Here is an 18,443-nt window from a genome sequence, read left to right on the forward strand (position 1 = left end):
GGGGGCTGGGGGCTGAGCTAGGGCTCTGTGGGCTGGGCTAGGGGGGGCTGGGGGGGGAGCTGGGGGGGGGGTCTGTTCTAAATCAACTGAGACCTCCCCGCTAGCGACCGCGACTAGACTGCAGAGGGGGGGCCTGCTCTGGCTGGTGGCTGGGGGAAGGTTGCTGTCTGGGCCTGGGCTCTGCTGTTCTGGTGGGGGGGGCTGGGCTGGGTTCTCTCTGCCTTTGGGCTGCTGTCTGGCTGTCTGCTGGCTGGGGGGTCTCCTGGGGGTCTGGGGGTTCTTTGCTGGCTGCTCCTGGGCTGGGCTTCTGGGTTCTGGGGCTTGGGGCTGGCTTTTCTGCTGTCTGGGCTGGGAGGGCGGGGGTCTGGGGGCTGGGGGGGGCTGCTCTGCTGGTGGGGGGCTCTGGGGCTTGGGTGCGGCTCGGGGGGGGGGGGTGGGGGGCTGGGCTTCTTTCTGCTGGGCTGCGGGTCTGGTTGGGCTGCTGGGGTTCTTGGTCTTGTCTGTTCTGGGCTCTGCGATCTGTCTGTTCTGGTGGGCTGGGGCTGCTGTCTGCTCTCTTCTGGTGGGACACTGGCTGCTGCTGGGGGGGCTGGCTGGGGGGGCTGGGGTTTCTGGGATGGGGGGTGCTGGGCTGGTTTCTGTTCTGCTGGGGGGGTCTCTGGTGGTTCGTGCTGGGGGGAGTCTGGGCTGGGGGGCGGGCGGGGGGGGGGGGCTGGGGGCTGCCTCTCTGCTTGGCTGGCTGGCTGCTGGGAAGTCTGCTTCTGGGGCTGGGCTGGCTGGCTGGGCTGGGGTGCTGGGGGGCTGCTTGTCGGCTGGCTCTCTCTGGGCTGGGTGCTGCGGTTCTGGTGGGGGGGCCTGGGCTGGGCCTCTGTTTCTGTTCATGAGTGCTTTCGTGGGGGCTGGGCTGGGGCTTGGTGGGGGGGGCTGCAGGTCTGGGGCTGGGGGGGGGGGGCTGGCTGGGGGGGGGGCTGCGCTGGCTGGCCTCTGCTTGTGCCTGGGCTGCTCTGGGGCTGTCTGGTCTGGGGGGGCTGGGGTCTGGGCTGGGGCTGGGGGGGGTGGGCCGCTGGGCTGCTGTCCTCTCTCTTCTCGCTGCTGGGGGGGCTGTGTCTGGGGGCTGGGGGGCTGGCTGCTGGCTGGCTGTCTTGGGGTGGCTCTGCTGGGGGTCTCTCGTGGGGGGCTGGCTGGGGCTGAGCTGTTCTGCTGGCTGTCTGGGGCTGGGCCTGCGTCTGGGCTGCTGGGGGCTCTGGCTGGGCTCTCTCTCTGCTGGGGATGGGGGGGCTGCTGGGCCTGGGCTGGGGGGTTCTGGGGCTCGCTTGACCGGGGGCTCTCTGCTGCTGGGCGTCTGGTGGGTTCTGGCTGGGGGCGGCTGGGTGGCGGCGGTCGGGTGGGAGGGTGGCTGCTGGGGGCTGGGGGCTGTTCTGATCTCTGCTGCAGGTTTGGGTGTCTGTGTGGGGCGTGGGGTGGATGGGGCTGTCTGCTCTCTTTCTGGGGGCTGTTCTGGGGTCTTCTGGCGCTGCTGGGGGGGGTTTCATCTGGCTGGGGGCTGCTGCTGCTGGTCTGGGGCTGGGCTGGGGCTGGTTGCTGCTGGGGGGGGGGCTGGAGGGGGGGTGGGGGGGTCTGGCTGGGGGGGGGGGGGGGGCGGGGCTGGGCTGCTGGGTGTCTGTTCCTGGTGGGTTCTCTGGGCTGGGCTCTCTGGCTGGGCTGGGCCTTCTGGCTGGGGGGGTGGGGTGGCTGTGCTGGGGGGGGTCTGGTCTGGCTGGGTCTGCTGGCTGGTGGCTGGCTCTGGCTGCGGCTTGGGCTGGCTGTGGGGCTGGGGCTAGGCATGGGCTGGGGGGCTGGTTTCTGCTCTCTGGCTGGGCTGGGGGGCTGCTGCTGGGGGGGGCTGGTCGGGGTTTTCTGGCTCTGCTGGTCTCTCTGGGGGCCCCTTGGCTGGGGCTGGGGGTCTGCTAGGCTGCTGGCTCTGGCTCTGGGGGCTGGGGCTTCTCTCTGGCTGCTGGGGGAGGGGTCGGGGGGCTGGGGGGGGGTGCCACAGCATAAGGACATTTCTCTGACGTTCCTGGCTGCTAGCTTGGGGGCTCTGGGTTCTTGGGCTCTCGTGGGGGGCTGCTGGGCTGTCTGGGTGGCTCTGCTGGGCTCTGCTGGCTCTGTGGGGGTGCTGGCTCTGGCTCTCTGTCTGGGGGGGGGGGGCGGGGGCTGCTGGGGTCGGGGCTGGGTGGGCTTTCGCTGGCTGGTGGTTCCTGCTGGTCTGTCTGGGGGGGGCTGCTCTGGGGGGTGGTTGCTGTGGGGCTGGGGTCTGCTGGGTGGGCTGGCTGGGCCTGCTTGGGCTGCCTGCTGGCTGGGCTGGGTCTGGGGGGGGGGGCTGGGCGGGGCTGGTCTGGCTCTGGGGGGGGGCTCTGGGGCTCTGGGCTCTGGGGGAGGTGGCTGGGTCTGGGCTGGATCTGCTCTGGGGGGGCGGGGGGGGCTGGGCTGGCTCTGGGGCTGCTGGCTGCTGTGTCTGGGGGGCTGGGGGCTGGCTCTGGGCTGGGGGTCCTGCTGGCTGGGGCTGGGGCGGGGCGGGCTGGGCGGCTCTCTGGTGGGCTGAATGGGGGGGGGGCTGCTCTGGGCTGTCTGCTGTGGGGCTGGGGGGAGGGCTGGGCTGGATGGCTGGGTGGGGGCTGCTGAGGTCTGCTGCTGGGGAGCTGGCTGCTCTGCTCTGCTGGGCTCTGGCTGGGGTTCTCTCTGGGGTCTGTGGGCTGGGGCATCTGCTGTCTGCCTGGCTGAGGGTCTGTCTGGGCTGGTGCTGCTGGGGGCTGGGCTGGGGGCTTTCTGGCTGGGGTGGCTTGGTCTGGGGGGCTGCTGTGCTGGGGGGGGGCGGCTCTTCGTGCTCTCTGGGCTCTGGCTCTGCTGCTGGGGGCTTGTGTGCTCGGCTTGCTTTCTGCTGGCTCTGGGGCTCTGTGGCTTGCTGGCTTGGCTCTGGCTGCTGCCTGGTCTCTTCCTGTGGGGGCTGGGGGGGGCTGGGCTCTGGGGGGTGGCTTGTCTGCTGGGCTGGGGGGGGCTGTCTGCTTGGGCCTGGACGATAGATGGGGGGCTGGGTCTGGTGTGCTGGGGGCTGGGTCTGGCTCTTGGGCTGGGGGGCGTGGGCTGGCTGGTGGGCTGGCTGGGGCTGGGGCTGGGGAGGGGGGGGTGGAGGCTGCTGGTGGTGCTGGGGGGAGGGGGAGGGCTGTGGCTCTCTGGCTGTTCTCTTGTTTTTCTGGGGGCTGCTGTCTGGGGGGGGGGGGCTGGGGGCTGTGCTGTGCTGCTGCTCTGGGGCTGCTGGCGTGGCCAATCACTTGATCTGGCTTGGTCTGCTGGGGGGGCTGCTGGGGGTGGTTCTGGGCTGCTGGACCTGCTCTCTCTGGCTGGGGGGGCTTGGGCTGCTGGGTCTGGGGTCTGGGCTGGGAGCTCTGGCTTGCTGTGGGGGGTTCTCTTGGGGGGGTCTGCTGGTACCTCTCTGCTCTCTGGTGCTCTGCTGGTGGCTGCTTCTGCTGTGCTGCTTCGTGCCTGGCTGTGCTCTGTGGCTGCTCTGCCTGCGCTGTCTCTGCTGTGGCTGCTCTGCTCCCTGCTCTGGTTTGCCTTCTTTTTTCTGTCTCTTGCCGCCCTATTGTCTTTTCTCTTTTGTTTCCTGTGCCCCTTGTGCTGTGTCCCTTGTTGACCCTGTGCCCTTTCCTTTCCTCTTGTGTGCTGTTTGCACTCTGTCTGCTTGCTGTCTCCCCCCTGCTTGCTCTCCTCCTTGTGTTCTTTGTTTTTCCATGTTCCTTCTTTTTCCTCTTCCTGCTGGTGTCCTGTGCTGCCTCCTTGCCCCCCTTTGCCCCCTTTTTTTTCCCTTCTGTGCTGTGTTTTGGCCTCCCCTGCTCTTCTCCTCTTGCCTGCTCTTGCCCTGTCTTTCCCCCTCTTGTGTTGTTGTCCCTGCTGCTGTGCCTTGCTTGTTGCTGATTCTTGTCTTTGCCCCTGGTGCCCTCTTGCTCCCCTTGCCCCTGCCTCCTCCCCCCTCCCTTGTATTTCATGCTGTTGTTGCTTTGTGGCTCTGTTCCCTGTCCCCCTGTGTGCTGCTTTTTTTTTCCTTGGCCTGCTTGTTTCCTGCTGTGTCTGCTGTCCTGGACTCTCTTGCGTGTGCTTTGCCTTTCCCCTGTTGCCCCTGCTTTTCCTGTTTCTGCTGCTGCTGGCTTCTTGTATGCCTTTTCCTCCCTGTGTCTGCCTTGTTTTTTTGTTCTCTGCTGCTTTGTTTGGCCCTGTGTTGTTTCCTGTGCTTACTGCTTGTGTTGTTCCTTTTGCCTGCTTGTTTGCTGTTCTTTGTTCTTCCTGCCTCCCCGCTACTGTGCTGTGTCTTCTGCTTGCTTCCCTTGTGTGCTGTTGCTTGCCCTCTTGTGGCTGTGCTTGCCCTGTGCTTTGCTTGTCTCTTTTTCTGCCTCTTTCCCTGCTCCCTCTTCTCCCCCGGTATTTGTGTTTTGCTTTTCTTGTTTTTCTTTGCTTCTTTGTGTGTTGTTTTTGCTTTTGTGTGTCTTTTTTTGCTGCTTTGTGCCCTCCTCCCTTGCCTTGCCCCCTCTCCCCTGTCTGTTGCCTTTTGTGTTTCAGTCCCCTGCTCCCCTCCACCTCTGCTGTGCTATTTCCCTGTCCCTGCTTGTTTGCCTTTGTCTGTTTTGTGATTTTTTTTCTTTGCTTGTCTGTATTATGCCTGCCCTGCCCCTCCCCTGGGTTTGTTTGTGTTGGTTGCTTCTTGTGTCTCTCTTGACCTTCCCTCTGTTTTGTTGTTCCTTTTGCTGGTTCTGCCTGCTTTTTCTGCTCTCTTTCCCTGCCCTGCTTCTCCTCTGGCTCTGTGTGCCCCTCCCTGTGTCTCTTTGTCTTAGTTTTTCTCTTGCCTGGGTCTGTTTGCTTGTGGCCTTCCTGATGTCCTTGACCTTCCTTCCCTGCCTTGTGCCCCTGCTTCCTCTGTTCTTTGCCCTGTGTCTTTGCTTCTGTGCCCTCTTCCTGTTCTCTCTGGTCCTGCTGGCATGTTGCTTGGTGTCCTCTCTCCTGTGTTGTTGCTCCTGCCTGCCCTGTCTTGCTTGTTTGTGCTGCTTCTGTTTGCATGCATGTGACCTCCTGCCCTGCCTTCTTCCCTGGTGCCTCCCCTCCCTGCTCTTCTCTTGCCCTTGTCGCCCCTGCTGCTTTCGTCTTTTTTCCTGCTTTTTTTGTTGCCTGCTTCACCCTGCTGCTCCTCCCTTTTTTGTCCCTGGCTCCTTTCTTGCTGTGTGGTGATGCTGCTCTTCTCCTGCCTGTGCTCCCTTTTTTCTCTCTTTGCCTGCGCCTCCTGCTGTGCCTCTTTTGTTCTTGCCCCTGCTCCTCTCTGCCTCTGTGTTGCTTCTCCTTTCCCCTGTGCCTGCCTGTGGGTCTGTTTCCTCTGTGGTCCTGCCTTGTGCCCTTGTGCCTGCCCCTGTTTCCTGCTTGTGTTGTTGCCTCTTTCTTCCTGTGTGTCCTTGCTGTTTTTGCTGCTTGTTGTTTGCTTTCTGCTGCCTGTGCCCCTGTCTTTCTCTTTTTTTTCTCTTGCTGCCCCTGTTGCTCTGTATCTGTGTCCCCTCTTCTGCCTCCTTCCTCCTGTTGTGTGCTCCTGTCTTTTTTTTTTTTTTTCCTCCTGTTCCCCCTTGTGTTCCCCTAGATTGGGCCCTGCCTTTGTCCCTGTTGCTGCTGTTTTGGGGGGGTTTTTTTTTTTTTTTTGGGTTTTGGTTGTTGGGGGGGGGGGTTTTCTGTGTGTGTGGGGTTTTTTTTTGGTTGGTCTTTGTTTTTCTTTGGGTGGGTTGGGTCTGTTCTGGGGGGTTGGTGGGTTTTGGGGTTTGTTTCTGGTTTGGGTTTGTTGGTTCTTTGGTGTGTTTGGTTGGCTGTTGTGGGACTTTTTGGGTGGGTGTGTTTCTGTGTTTGTTGGTTGGTTGCTGGTCTGGTCTTGTTGTGTTTGTTTCTGTCTGGGGTGGTGGTGTTTGTTCTTGGCTGTCTGTGGTCTGGGTCTGCTTGTGGTCTTGTGTGGTGCTGTTGTGCTTCTGGTCTGTTCTTGGTTTTGGGGTTGTTTGTTCTGTTCTGTGGGTTTGTCTGTTTGGGTGTGTGGTTTGTGGTTGGGGCGTCTTTGTTCTTTGTGCTGTGTTTGGTGTGCTGGGGTTCTGTTCTGGGGTTGGTGTGGTTTTGGGCTGGTTTTTGGGTGCTTTCTGTTGGTGGTTCTGTCTTGTTTCTGGTGTTCTGTTGGTGTCTCTGGGGTGTTTGGTGGTTGGTCTGCTTTGTTGTCTTGTTGGGTGTGTTCTGGGTGGTGTGGGTTGTGGGTGTCTGGGTGTGTCTGTGTGCTTGTCTTTGTTTTTGTGTCTGTCTGGTCTGTTGGTGGCTTGGGCTGGTGGTGGTGGGTTTCTGTGTGGGGTTTGGGTCTGTTGGTGTGGCTTGTTGGGTTGCTCTTGTTTGCTGCTGTGTGTGTGTCTGTTGTGGGCTGTTGGTTGTTCTGTGTGGTCTGGTTGTGTGGTCTTGGCTGGCTTTTTCTGTTGTTGTGTCTGTTCTGGGTGTGTGTGCTGTCCTGGTCTTGGGTGTCTGGGCTGACCTGGTCCTGGGTCTGCTGGTCCTGTGCTGTGTGTGGGGTCCTCTGCTGGGGGGGCTGGGGGGGGCTGGTGTGTCTGGTCCGTCTGGGTGGCTGGTGTCTTCTGGGTCTGGGTCCGGCTGTGTGGTGTTGGGCTGCTGTGTCTGCCTGGGGTGGGTGCTGGTCTGGCTGTGCTGTGGCGGGCCCCCCTGGGGACTGGGGGCGTGCCTGGTCACCTGCGGTCTGGTGCAGTCTGGCTGCCTGCCTGGGGGGGGGGGTGGTGTGGGGGTGGTGGGGTGGGTCTGCGTTCCTGGTGGGGTGTGGTGCTGCTGGCTGTGCTGGTCTGGTGTCTGGTGGGTGGCTGGCAGGGCGTCTGGCCTTGGGTCCCCTGGGTGTGTGGTGGTGTCCACTGCTGGGGTCCCTATTGGCTGACCCTGGGTGTCTGGGCCTGTCCTGTCCTGGAGGTGGGTGGAGTGCTGTCTGCTGTGTCTGCTGTAGGTGAGGGGGGGTATAGGGGGGCCTGTGCTGTGGTCTGCCATGGACTGGGGGCCTGTGGGCCCTCTGGGGGTGGCAGTGTGCTGCTTGTGGGGCACTGCTGGGCTGTGGCTGCTGTGGGTCTGGTGGCTGGCTGTCTGTGTGTCTGGGTCTGCATGGTGTCCTGCTGAGGCTGGGGTGGGGGCGGCTGTTGGCGCTGGTCTCTCTGGTCCTGGACTGCATATTGTCTGGTGGTGTCTGTGGGCCTGGGTGTCTGTGGCTGTGGCTGCTGTGGTGGGGGGTTCCCCCCCCCCCCCTGTCTGGGGGTCCTTGGGGGGTCTGGGGTGGTGTTCCTGGCCTGGTGGGGGTTTTGTGGGCTGAGGGGGTGGTTGGGGGTCTGACTGGGTGTGGGGTGGTCAGGCTGTTGGTCTGGGTCTGGGCAGGGGGTTCTGCTGGGGTGGGTGCTGGGGGGGTTGGCTGCTGTCTGGTCTGTGGGTGGGTGGCGTCTGTGGTGAGGTCTGACTGTGGGGGCCTGCTGGTCTGGTGGGTGCGTCTGAGTGGTGTGGCTGCTGTGAGAGCACCGTCTGGGGCTGGTTGGCTGGTCAGGGGGGGTGGGTGGTCTGTGGGTCGGTTCTGGTGTGTCTGGGGGGGTGGGTGGTCTGGCTGTCCTGTCTGGCTGCTGTGCCCCTGGGGTGTCTTGTGGTGGGTGTCTGGCTGGGGGCTGCTGGCTGTCTGGGGCCCTGCTAGGCTGTGGTGTGGCTGTGGGATCTGTGGGGTGGGACCGTCTTTGATGGGGCCTGGGCTGCGACAGTGTCCTTCTGCGTCTGCCTGTCCTGCTGGGCTGTGCTGTGTTGTGGGACTGCTTAGTCCCTGGTTGCCGCCTGGTGCCTGTGGGGTCTGTGGGGTCTGGCTGCGCGGTCTGGCTGGGGGGTCCTGGGGGGTCTGTGCAGTCTGTGGTGCTGGCAGTGTCCTGGGCTGTCTGGCTGCTGCTGTGTGGCTGGGCTGGGCCTGTCTGGGGAGTTGGCCCTGTGTACTGGGGTCCCGTGGCGTCTAGTGTGGCTGTGTCTGAGGGGTCTGACTGGGTGAGGGTCTGGTCCTGGGGTGGGTCTGCGTTGGAGCTGTGTTGGTCTGCTGTGCTGGGGTGGGGGGTTTCACCCCACCCCCAGGGTGTGGCCGTCTGTGAGCTGTCTGGTCCTGTAGGGCGCCTGGGGGTGTGGGGAACTGGTGTGGCTGGTGTCTGGAGCAGTCTGCTGGGGTGTAGGGTGGGTGAGTTGGGGGGGGGGGTGGTCTGGGGCCGCGTCCTGTCTGTCCTGTGTGGGCTGTGGGTGATTTGTGGGGGAGGGGGTGACTCTGGTGGTGGTCTGGCTGGGTGTGCCTGGGGGTCTGTCTGGGGCAGGCCCCCTGGCTGTGGGGGGGGTTGTTGGGCCGGCTGTCTGGCTGAGGCCGGGTGCTGTGCCTGGCTGTGTCTGACTGTGGGGGCCCTGTCTGGGTCTGCTGCTGGTGCTGGGTGTGGGCTGGTGGGTCTGTCTGCTGGGCAGGGTGGGGTGGGAGTCTGGGGGCCAGCCTGGGTCCTGTGGTCTGGGCTACCTGGGTCTGGACGTCTGCCGTCTGTTAGGTGGGTGTCTAGAGGGACTGTGGTCTGTGTCTGGTCTGCTGGATCTGTCAGAGAGCGGGTGTGTGGTCCTGTGCTGGGGTCCCCCAGTCCTGCCCTGGGCTGACTGTGGTGCGGTCTGTGCTGCTGTGCTGGTGTCTGTGCAGTGTTCCTGATTCCCCCCTGGTGGGGTCTGTGCTGTGGCGGGTTGGGGGGTCCCTGGGGCCCTGTCTGGTGCCATAGTGTGGTGGTGTGTGTGCGGTGGTCTGAGTTGGGGCCTGCCCTGCTGGGGTGACCAGTCCTGTGGTCTGCCCTGTCTGGGGGGGGGCTGGTTGGGGTGGCTGGGGGGGGCCGTCTGCTGTGCTGCTTTGTGTCTGTGGCTGCTGGTGGTGGGGGGGTGGTCTGACCCCCCCTGAGGGGGGCTGGTGAGTGGCTCTGGGCTGGGGGGGCAGTCTGTTGGTGTTCTGGACTGCCAGCTGTCCTGTTGTGGTCCCCCTGGGCTGTGTGGGGCCTGCAGGGGTGCAGGGTCTGTGTGCTGGTGTCCAGGGGGCTGTCCCTGGCCCTGGGCCTGGCTGGGTCCTGCTGGGGTCCTGTCTGCAGTCTGCAGTCTGCGGAACCTGTGCTGGACCTGGGGGGGGGTGTGACCGTCAGCGTCCCTGAATGGTGTCCTGGTCCTGGTCTAGGCTGGGCTGTTCTGGGGCCTGGTGGGGGTGGCTGGGCCAGATGTGTGGGCTGGGTGTGACCTGGTGGTACCCTGCCTGGCCTGGAGCCCAGCTGTTGTGGGCTGCCCTGTGGGTGGCTGCTGGCCCCCTGGGTGGCCTGTCTGTGGTCTGTGGCGGGGCGTCTGTGTCCTGGGTGGTGGACTTGGTGGCTGGTCTGGCCTGGTGGCGTCCTGGTGAGGTGCCTGCAGGTGTCTGGGCTGTCCCCTGTGTCTGCTGGGTCAGATGGCGTCGGTTCTGGTGGTTGTCTGGGGGTATGAATGCGGGTGGAGGTGCTGAGCCGTGTGGGGTGTGTGTGGGGTGTGGGGCAGTAGGGGTTGTCTGGAGTCTGTGGTCTGTCCCTGTCCCCCTGTATGTCTGTGTTGCCTGGGTCTGGGGGTCTGTGTGTGAAGAGGGACGTCTGGGGGGGGTGGGTGTGTGGTGGGGGGGGGTGCGTAGTGGCTGTCCCCCTTGGTGGGATCCTGTCTTGCAGGTGAGGGGGGGGCTTGTGTTGGGGCGTCTGGGTGGTGTGTGGGTGTGTGCCTGGGTAGGTGAGTGTGAAAGTGGGGTGTGTGTGTTCTGGTCTGAGGGGGCACCCCCACCCCCCCCCCCACCCCTGGGATGGGGACTTGGGGTCCCTGGAGGTCCTGGTGGGGTAGTCTGATGGTGTGTGCCTGTGGCTGATTGTGATGTGGGTGAGAGCTGCATGGGGTCCATGGTGGCCTGCTGGTGTGGTTTGGGTGGGTGTTGTGGGTGGGTTACAGTGAGTCTCGGGGCTCAGTTGTGCTGGGCACTGGTCTGGATCCGCCTGTGGTGTTACCAAGAGTTGGCTGTCCTGCTGGTGGGGGTTGTGTGGTCCTGGGTCTGGTCCTGTCTGGGGTGGGTCTGGGGGGGGTGCTGTCTGGCTGTAGGACTGGACTGTTGTCCTGTCTGTCTAGGGTGGGGTTGGTACTGGGAGGGAAGTCCCCCTGTAGTCCTTTCTGGGTCAGTGTGCTGTACCAGTTGGAGCACCTCCAGGCTAGTGTCCTGGCTGCATGTTCTGGCTGGGGGGAGGTGGTGGGCCTGGGCTGTGGTGGATCTGGAGGACGTGGTGTCTGTGGTGTGCTGGCTGGAGTACTGGTGGTGGGGCGTACAACTTGCTGTGCCAGTCGTTGGTGGGGTGTGGGGTGGAGGATCTGCCTGAGTGGTCATGTGGACTGTGGCTGTGGGGTCTGCCTGGTCTGGTGGTGGACGGCTGTGGTTTTGCATGGGGATGGTTTGGCGATTCTGGTGGGATAAGGAGTGCTGGGTCTGTGTGTGGTGTGTTGGCTGCCCTGGATTGGGGAGAACGACTGCTTGGGGTGGGGTCTGTGAATCCCTGTGTTGAAGTGGACTGGGTGTGTCTGTGGAGTCTGTGTGCTGGTGGGGCTGTCAGGGGCTGTGGTCTGTGGAGGGGTGCTGTGGAGGTAACCCTGGGTGGTCTGTCCTGGTGCCCTGCCCTGGGCTGAGGTCCTGGGGATGTGTACTTGCTGGGGGGTCCTGGGGAAGGTGTTGGTACCCCTTGTGTCCTGGGGGCCTGGCTGGTGTCTGGGAGTGTCTGACATGGGGGGGCAGGGTCCCCCTGTGTAGTGGTCCTGCTGGAGTCTGTGTGTGGCCTGTCCTGGTGGACTGCTGGTGGCTGGGTTGTCTGTGTCCAGGCCTGCTGGGGGGGAGGTGGTGCTGGTTGAGTGTCTGGTGGCTCTGTCCCCCCTGTGGTCTGGTGGTGGTGACTGTGTTGGGTCTGCTGTGGGGGTGGGTCTGAGTGTCTGGGTGGGGTCTTTGTGCCCTGTGGGGTGGTCTGGGGCCTGTAGTTGCGGTATGAGGACTGGCCCCTGGGGGGGTGTGAGCCCTGTCCCCTGGGCCTGGCTGGGCGTGGGGGTGGGACCTGTCGTGTGATGGTGGGTGGGTGTGGTCTCTGCCAGGCGTCTGTGTCTCTGAGGGAGTCTGCTGGGGGTGTGGGTGGTGGGGATGGCCTGTGTGTCCTGTAGGGCTGGTGGGTCAGGTCTGGGGGGGAGGGTCTGTTGTGCTGGGCATACCGTCCTGGTCTGGAGGTGGGCCTGGGCCGTCGGGTGGGGGTGACTGGGATGGGCCCTGGGTGGTGGGTGCTGGGTGTCCTGGTGGTCCTAGGTGTCTTTGTGGGGTGGCAGCTGTGGGGTTCCTATGGGGCTGGTCCTGTGTGTGGGCTGACTCCTGAGCAGGCTGGCCTGGGGCTGGCTGGCCCTGCTGCCCTGTGTGTGTGTTGGGTCCTGTACTGGCCCTGTGAGCTGTGCTGGGGTGTGTGGGGCTGTGGTGGGCTGGTCTGGGGCTGGCGTCTGCTGTCTGAGGTGGTGGGTCTGGTCTGCGTCTAGTCTGGGGCTGTGGCTGGTGTCTGTCCTGTGGTGGTGTCTGTGGTCTGAATCTGTGCTGGGGGTGGGGTGCGGAGGGCCCCCACCCCCCCTTTATGGGGTGGGTGGGGTTTGGGGCTGGAGTGTGGACCTCCTGGGGCTGGGTGGTGTGTGTGGGTGCCTGGCCTGCGACCTGTGGGTGGGGCTGGTGCTGGTGTGGTGTCTGGGTAGGTGCTAGATTGGTGCGGGTGCCGTCTGGTGTGTGTCCCTAGTGATGAGGGCAGGGATCTGTGAGGTCCCTGCCCTGGGTGGGTGGGAGAGTGGTCTGTCCTGTGGCTGTGGTGGCCTGGGGGGGGTGGGCTGGTGGTGTGGCCCTGGGGGGGTGATGGGGCTGGTGGTCTGTCTGTGGGGTCCTGGGCAGGGGTGGGCTGTGGGGGGGGTGAGTGTTGCTGGTGTGATCTGGTCTGTGGGTCTGTCTGGTGTGGTCGGGGAGGTGGGCGGGGGGGCCCTAGTGTGGATTTCTGGGGTCTGTGGTGTGTGGTCCCTGGCTGGGTGGCTGGTGGTGTTGGGTGGGTGGGTGTGCTGGGCCCCTGTGTGGTGTGGTTGTGGGGGGGGGTGGGGTTCCTGCTGGGTAATATGGGGGTGATTCTGGCAGAGAGTGTGGGGCTGTGTGAGCTGGTCCTGTGGATCCTGTGCCTATCCAGCCTGGTCTGTGGCTGGGGTGGGTGCTGTCTGGGTGGTCTGGGGGGGTCTGCCTGGGATGTCCTGGGTGTGCTGGGTCTGTGGTCTGCTGGCTGGGGCTGCTGTGGTGGGGGAAGCTGCTGGCCTGGTGTGTTTGGGGTGAGGGGTGGTTCGTCTAGGGGGGGGGTCTGTGGTGGTGTGGGCTGCGCCTGGGTGGTCTGCTGTCAGGTCTGGGGTGTGGGCTGGGTGGCTGGGTGAGTTGGCCTGATGGGGTTGTGTGTGTGCTGAAGGGAGGGTCTGTGGTCTGCCTGCTGTGTGAGGCTGGTCTGGTGTGTGGTTTGTGTCCTGGTGGTATTTCCTGGTCTGGGGTGTGTCTGCAGGTGTGAGGTGGGGCGTCTGGGTCCTGTCTGGTCTGGGGTGGGAGGCCTTGGGTCTGTGGGGGTGGAGCTGAGGGTCTGTGGCTGTGCTGCAGCCACCCCCCCACTGTGGGCCCGCCCTGGGGTGTCTGTCTGGTCTGGACTGGGGTGTGTGGTCCTTTTGATGGGTCCAATCAGTGGGGTGGCTGGGTCCTGCTGAATTGGTTGTTGTCCTGTGGCTGGGGGGTGTGAGTCACCAGCCTGGACTGTGTGTGGGGGGTCCAGAGGCAGAGCTGTGGCCGTCTGGCTGGATGGTGTCTGTGCTGTGTGTGGGTCTGTGGGCCTGTCATGCCTGGTCTGTGATGTGACTGGCACCGTCTGTGGTAGTAGTGTGGGTGCTGTCTGTGGGAGTGTGTGAGTGAGGGGGTTACGGTGTCTGCTGAGTGCTGACTGTGTTGGGGGGCTTGGGGGTGGGGTATAAGCCCTGGGGGGTGTGGAGTGATCTGGGAGGGTAGCTGGTGGGGTGGTGGTCTGGAGCCGACGGGTCTGTGTGGCGGGGGGCTGAGGGGGGCTGCTGGGGCTGAAGGTCTGCTGTGCCTGGGTGGAATGGGTGCCTGTGGAGTGTCTGGGGTGCGGGGGGGTCTGGGGTGGCTGCTGTGGTGTCTGGCCGTAGCTGTGTGTGACAGGTCTGGTGTTGTGGACTGTGGGGTGTCCGGTTCTGGTGGTGTGTGGTCCTGCTGGCCTGATGGTCTTGGCTGGGCCTGGGTTGGAAGGGGGTGTGGTTCTGTTCTGTCTAGCTGTCTGGTGGGCTGGACCTGCTAGGGTGGGGTAAGCTGTCTGGGGTTGGCTGTGGGTCTGACCTGCAGGCTGGGGAACACGTCTGTGGAAGGGGTTAAGGGGCTTGTTGGTTCCTGAGTGGCTGTCTGGGCTGTCTCTGGGCCTGAGTGGCTGGTGGGTGTGGGGGGGATCCCTGGCCTGCTGTGGGGGTCTGTGAGCTGGTCTGCGTGTTAGCGTCTGGGCCCAAGAGGCCTGGTGGTTGTGTTGAAGACTGTTCTGGGGTCCGGGCGTCTGGGGGGCAGTCCTGGCTGTGTGGGTCTGTGGGATCTGCCTGGTCTGGTGCCTGGTTAGCCTGGTCTGTGGTGCTGGGGGTGCTTGTGGTGAGTAGAAACCGTCTAGGCTGCGTGTGGTCTGGGTGGCCTGTTGCCTGGTGGTGGGGGGGTTCTGTCAGTGCCTGGTCCCTGGATGGTGGGTTGGGGGTGGGGGCTGAGTGTGTGTGCTGGGTCTGGATGTGGGTCTGCTGCTTGGTGGGGGGTGGCTGGTGGGGTTGTGTCACATGTTGGTGCTGCTTGGTGTCTGGCGTCTGTGGGAGAGTTTAGGCAATTTACCACCCCCCCCAATACCAGTTTTGACCAAGGGTGGATTAGGGAGTCATGTGGGAAGCTTGATTGGTATGTTGTACAGCTACATGGTAGGTTGATAGCCTCATGCTGGGGTGATGTGAGGACATGTAGGTTGGCTGGGGTTGTTCTTATGACAGGGCTTAGGACCTGTGTGGCTGAACCGTCTTGGGGTGGGGCTGGGTGCGTGTCAGAAGCTGGGGTCCTAGTGGCCCTGTGGGGGTTTTTGTGGGCTGTGGCTGTGTCCTGCTGGGTGCTGTGTGGGTGTCCCTGTGGCTGGTAGGCTGTCTGGGGTGCTTGCTGTCTGTGTGAGTCCTGTGAGGCTGTGGGTGCTGGGCAGTGCGGACTGAGGGGTTGCAGGGCTGCCCTGGGGGTATGGCGTATGGGTGTTTAGGCGTTTGAGCTCTCCCAATAGTATTAGAGGTTGGCCAGAGGAGCCAGCCATATGAGGCACCCTGGTGTGATAGGTGTGGGGTTGACAGGGTTGGAGCAGCTAGTCCAGTGACCTGGAGGGACATATCAAGGGTGAGTTATGAGACCTGTTTGGGGCTGTGCCAGACCGAGTGTTGGTGGGAGTGCAGCCTGGCCGGCTGTTCAGGGTATGTTGGCCTGGTGCCTGTGGTGGGCCAGTGTGGGTTGTTCAGGTCAGGGTGGAGTGGCAGGTGGGGGGGCTGTGCTGCCCAGTTGACTGATTGGTACCTGCAGGTGCTGTCAGGGTGTGGGCTGTCCAGGGCCTGGTCTGGTAGTTTGTCTGGTCTGGGCCTGGGGTGGGGTGGCTAGGGTGGCTGTGTGGTCCTGGTGGCTTGTGGAGGGTGGCCCAGGCCTGTGCTGGGGGGAGTGGGCTTGTCTGGGGTTTTGGCTGCCCTGCCCTGATTGTGGGGTGTGGGTGGGTATGTCACAGGGCTCCTGGTGCTGGGGTCTGGGAGGAGCCCTGGTGTTGGCTTGTCCTGGTGCTGTGGAGGGGTATGGCGGTGTGGTCCTGATAGTGGTGGTGGTGTTGGCACTGTGGGTCTAGTGCGGCGTCTGTCTGCTGGTGGTGTTACTGCTGGTGGGTGTGGTGCTGGAGAGCAGGCTGGAGTGTCAGTGTTTAGGATGTCTGTCCTGTGGTTACTTGTGCTGCTGGTAGCTGTGGATTGCCCTGACTGGTAGGGAGTCCTCCTGGTGTTGGGTGGTCCCAGGCTGTGGGTGCTGGAGTGTCCCGTGCTGCTCTGGGAGGGGTGGCTGGTGACCGTCCTTGCTGGGGGGTGGGTGACTGCTGTGGTGGCTGGGTCTGGGCTGGGGGGTGAGGTGACTGGACATGTGACTGGGGGGTGTGTGACTGTGTTGCTGTGTGGGGGGTGCTGTCCTGCCTGGGGTGCGTGGTGTGGGTGCTGGTGGTCCCTTGTCTGGGGCCCCTGGAGTCTGGTTGGTCGTCAGTGTGGGGGGGGCTGGGTGGTGTGTGGCTGACCTGGGGTGGGTTACCCCTGTGGGGGGTGAGGGGTGTGAGTGTTTGTGACTGTGTTTGGCTGTTGTGTCTGTGGGTTCTGGTGTCCTGCTGAGCTCTGGGGGTGGTCCTGGCTGGGGCTCTTGGGCCTGCAGTGTGTGGGGCAGGTGCTGGGTGTCTTGGGACCTGGCGTCTGGAGGGGTGGGTGTGCTGGAGGCATGTGTTCAGTGTCTGGCAGAGTGTGGGTGTTTGGGGGGGGTGCTGTGCTGTGCCCTGGGGTGAGCTGTGGGGTGGTCTGGGGCTGCAGAATGCAGCAACCGACTGGTGTTGGCTGTGGACCGTTCTGTACTGGGGGTAGGAAAAAAACAAAGCCGTCTGGGTCTGGTGTGCCCTGGGGTCAGCCCCAGGTGTGGATGTGGTGGTGATGTGGGTGGTGTGGCCTGGAGGAGGGTGGGGGGGAGTCTGGTGGTGGGGGGGGGGGGGGGTCTGTGGTCTGGTCTGGGCTGTGTGGGGGGGGGCTGGTGCTGGTTGGTGTGGGCCTCCTTGTGTGGGGGCCTGGGGTGTGCTGGCTGGAGTCTGCTGGCTGGGTGTGGGTGGGGCTCTTGTGGTGCCCTGGGTGTCAGGGGGTGTCTGTGGGTGGCTGGTGGTGGGTGCATGGTCCCCTGGCCTGGATTGTCGTCAGGGGTGGGTGCTTGGTCTGTGGTGTGGTGTGGCCCTGTTGTCGGTCCCCTGTGGTCCTGCCAGTTGCCCTGGCTGGGGTGGGCTGTGGTCTGGAGTGTGGGGGGTTGGGTTGTGGGGGAGCCTGGGCCCTCGTCTGTGTGGTTGCTTTGGGTCCTGGGGTGGGGCTGTTGGGTGCCCCTTACTGGGGGGATCTGCTGCCCCTGGGCCTGGTCTGGTTGGCTGTCTGTGGGGCCCTGAGCAATGTTGTGGGTCCGGGGTGGGGTCTGTGGCTGGGTGTGCCTGTGGTCCCTGGCTGTGTGGTCTCCACTGGTGTGTCCTGGGGCTGATTGTGTGACTGAGGGGCTGTGTCCCCTTGAGCTGGCTGTGGTGGGGTGTGGGTGTGTGGGTTTGATCCTGTGGGGTGGGTGCCTGAGTGGTTTGGTGCCATGGGAGCAGGCTGTGTGTTACCTGGAAAAAAAAAAACCGGTCTGTTGGGAGTGGGTGGCTGTGCTGGAGCGGTGCCTGGGGGGGAGTGTGTGTGCCCTGTTGCTGGTCAGTGAGGGGGTGGTCTGGCTGAGTGCCTGGGCCCTTGGTGCTTGTCTGTCTGCTGATGCCTGGTGGCATGGAGTGGCCCTGTGTGGTGGCCTGGGGGGGGGGGGGGTGGGGGGGGGTGGGGTCTCGGGGGGTGGGGTCTGCTGGGGGGAGGGGGGGGGGCGTCTGTGGTGGGGTGGTGGTGGTTGTGGCTGGGGGGTGCCAGGGCTGCTGCTTGGTGCTGTGTGCTTGGGTGGGGTGTGTCTGGGCTGTGGTCCTCTGGGGTGTGGCCTGGCTGGGAGGGTCCTGGTCTGTGTCTGGCTCCTGTGTGCCTGAGTCCTGGGGAGAGGTAGCGCTTGTGTGTGGGGTGTGGTGTGGGGGGGGTGTCCTGGGGGGGGCTTGGGGGTGTGGGGCTGGGGGGGTGTGGGGGGTTTTGGGTGGGGGGTGGTGAGGGTGGGGTGGTGGGGGGGTGGGGGGGCTGGGGGGGGAGGGGTGTGCTGTGGTGGTCTGGTGGGCTTGTGGGGTGTGTGTGGCTGGTGCTGTGTGGTGGTGGTTGGCTGGTGTTCTGGGGTGCTGTGGTGTGTGTGCGTGGGGCTTGGTGTGGTGTGTGTTGGTGGTGGCGTTTGTCTGTTGGCTGGTTGGTGGTGCTGTGGTGTGGGTGCGGGTGGTGGGTGTGTTGGGTTGGCTGCTGTGGTAGTTGCGGTGCTGTGGTGTGTGGTGCTGGGTGCTGTGTTGCTGGTTGTGGTGGCTGGTGGCTGTGTGTGTTTGTGTTTGGGTCTTTGTGTGTGGTGGCTGGGGTGTTTTGCTGTGGTGTGTTGCTTGTGTGCTGTGCTGTGGGTGGCTTGCTGGGTGGTGTGGCTGGTTGGCTGGTTGCTGGTGCGTGGTGTTGTCTGCTTGTGTGTGTGGCTGGTGTGGTTGCTGTGGGGGTGTTGGGTTGTGCTGGTGGGTGGCTGGTGCTGTGGGTGCTGTGAGGTGGTTGTGGTGGTGCTGCTGTGTTGTGTGGGTGTGGCTGGGGGTGGTGCTGGCTGTGGTGTGTGCTTGGTGTTTGTTGCTTTTGCTGCTGTTGTGGCTTGTGTGTGGCTGTTGGGTGTGGGCTGGTTTTTGGTGTCTGTGTGGTGCTTGGTGGGTGGGGGTGTGGTCTGTTTGGGGTGTGTGGTGTTCTGGGCTGGGTGCTGTGGTGGTGTGGGTGTGGCTGACTGGTGTGTGCGCTGTGGTTGGATGGTGCTGCTTGGTGGTGCTGTGGTGCTGGTGGTGGTGGTGTGGTGCTGTGCTGGGTTGTGTGTGGCTGGCTGCTGGTGGGTGGTCTGTGGGTGTCTGGGTTTGGTTGGTGCTGGGTGTGTGAGTTCTGTGTGTGTGGTGTGGTGTGGCTGGGGGCTGTGGTCTGCTGCTGGTGTTGGTGCTGTGGTGGGGCTGTGGGCTTTGTTCTTGGTATGTCTGCTGTGGTTGGGTCTGTGGTGGCTGGTGCTGTGTGCTGTTGTTGCTGTGGGTGTGTTGGGGCTTGCTGGCTGTGGGCTTGTGTTGGTGTCTTGGGGGTGTGGTGTGCTGTTGTTCTGTGGTGTGTGGCTGCTGGGGTGGTGGTGGTCTGGGTGGTTGTGGGTTTGGTGGTGGCTGGGTGTTCTGTGCTTCTGTGGGTGTGTGGTTGTGCTTTTTTGGTGTGTGGTGTGGCGTGTCGGTTGGTTTTTTTGGTTTGTTGGTTTTGGTTTTTTTGGGGTTTGGGTTTTGGGGGGGGTTTTTGGGGGTTTTTGGGGT

General features: G+C 63.7%; 1 protein-coding gene across 1 annotated transcript; it reads right to left on the minus strand.

The window, feature by feature from the left end:
* Nucleotides 1-113: 113 nt before the first annotated feature.
* LOC134825743 (mucin-2-like) lies at nt 114-18,174 on the minus strand (the record flags this gene model as incomplete). The annotated part of the gene is made up of 17 exons (XM_063837952.1): nt 114-371; nt 1,319-1,428; nt 3,309-5,051; nt 5,194-5,378; nt 5,452-5,589; nt 5,923-6,398; nt 6,566-6,681; nt 7,418-8,674; nt 10,125-10,479; nt 10,810-11,039; nt 11,359-11,695; nt 14,245-14,447; nt 14,780-14,842; nt 14,980-15,059; nt 15,192-15,383; nt 15,528-15,713; nt 17,514-18,174. Coding segments are annotated over 17 exons (6,590 nt in total), but the record flags the coding sequence as incomplete, so codon positions are not given.
* Nucleotides 18,175-18,443: the final 269 nt, after the last annotated feature.

This window comes from Bolinopsis microptera, unplaced genomic scaffold (assembly GCF_026151205.1).
Source record: "Bolinopsis microptera isolate Bmic1 unplaced genomic scaffold, MBARI_Bmic_1.0 sca51, whole genome shotgun sequence".
NCBI classification, from domain to species: Eukaryota; Metazoa; Ctenophora; class Tentaculata; order Lobata; family Bolinopsidae; genus Bolinopsis; species Bolinopsis microptera.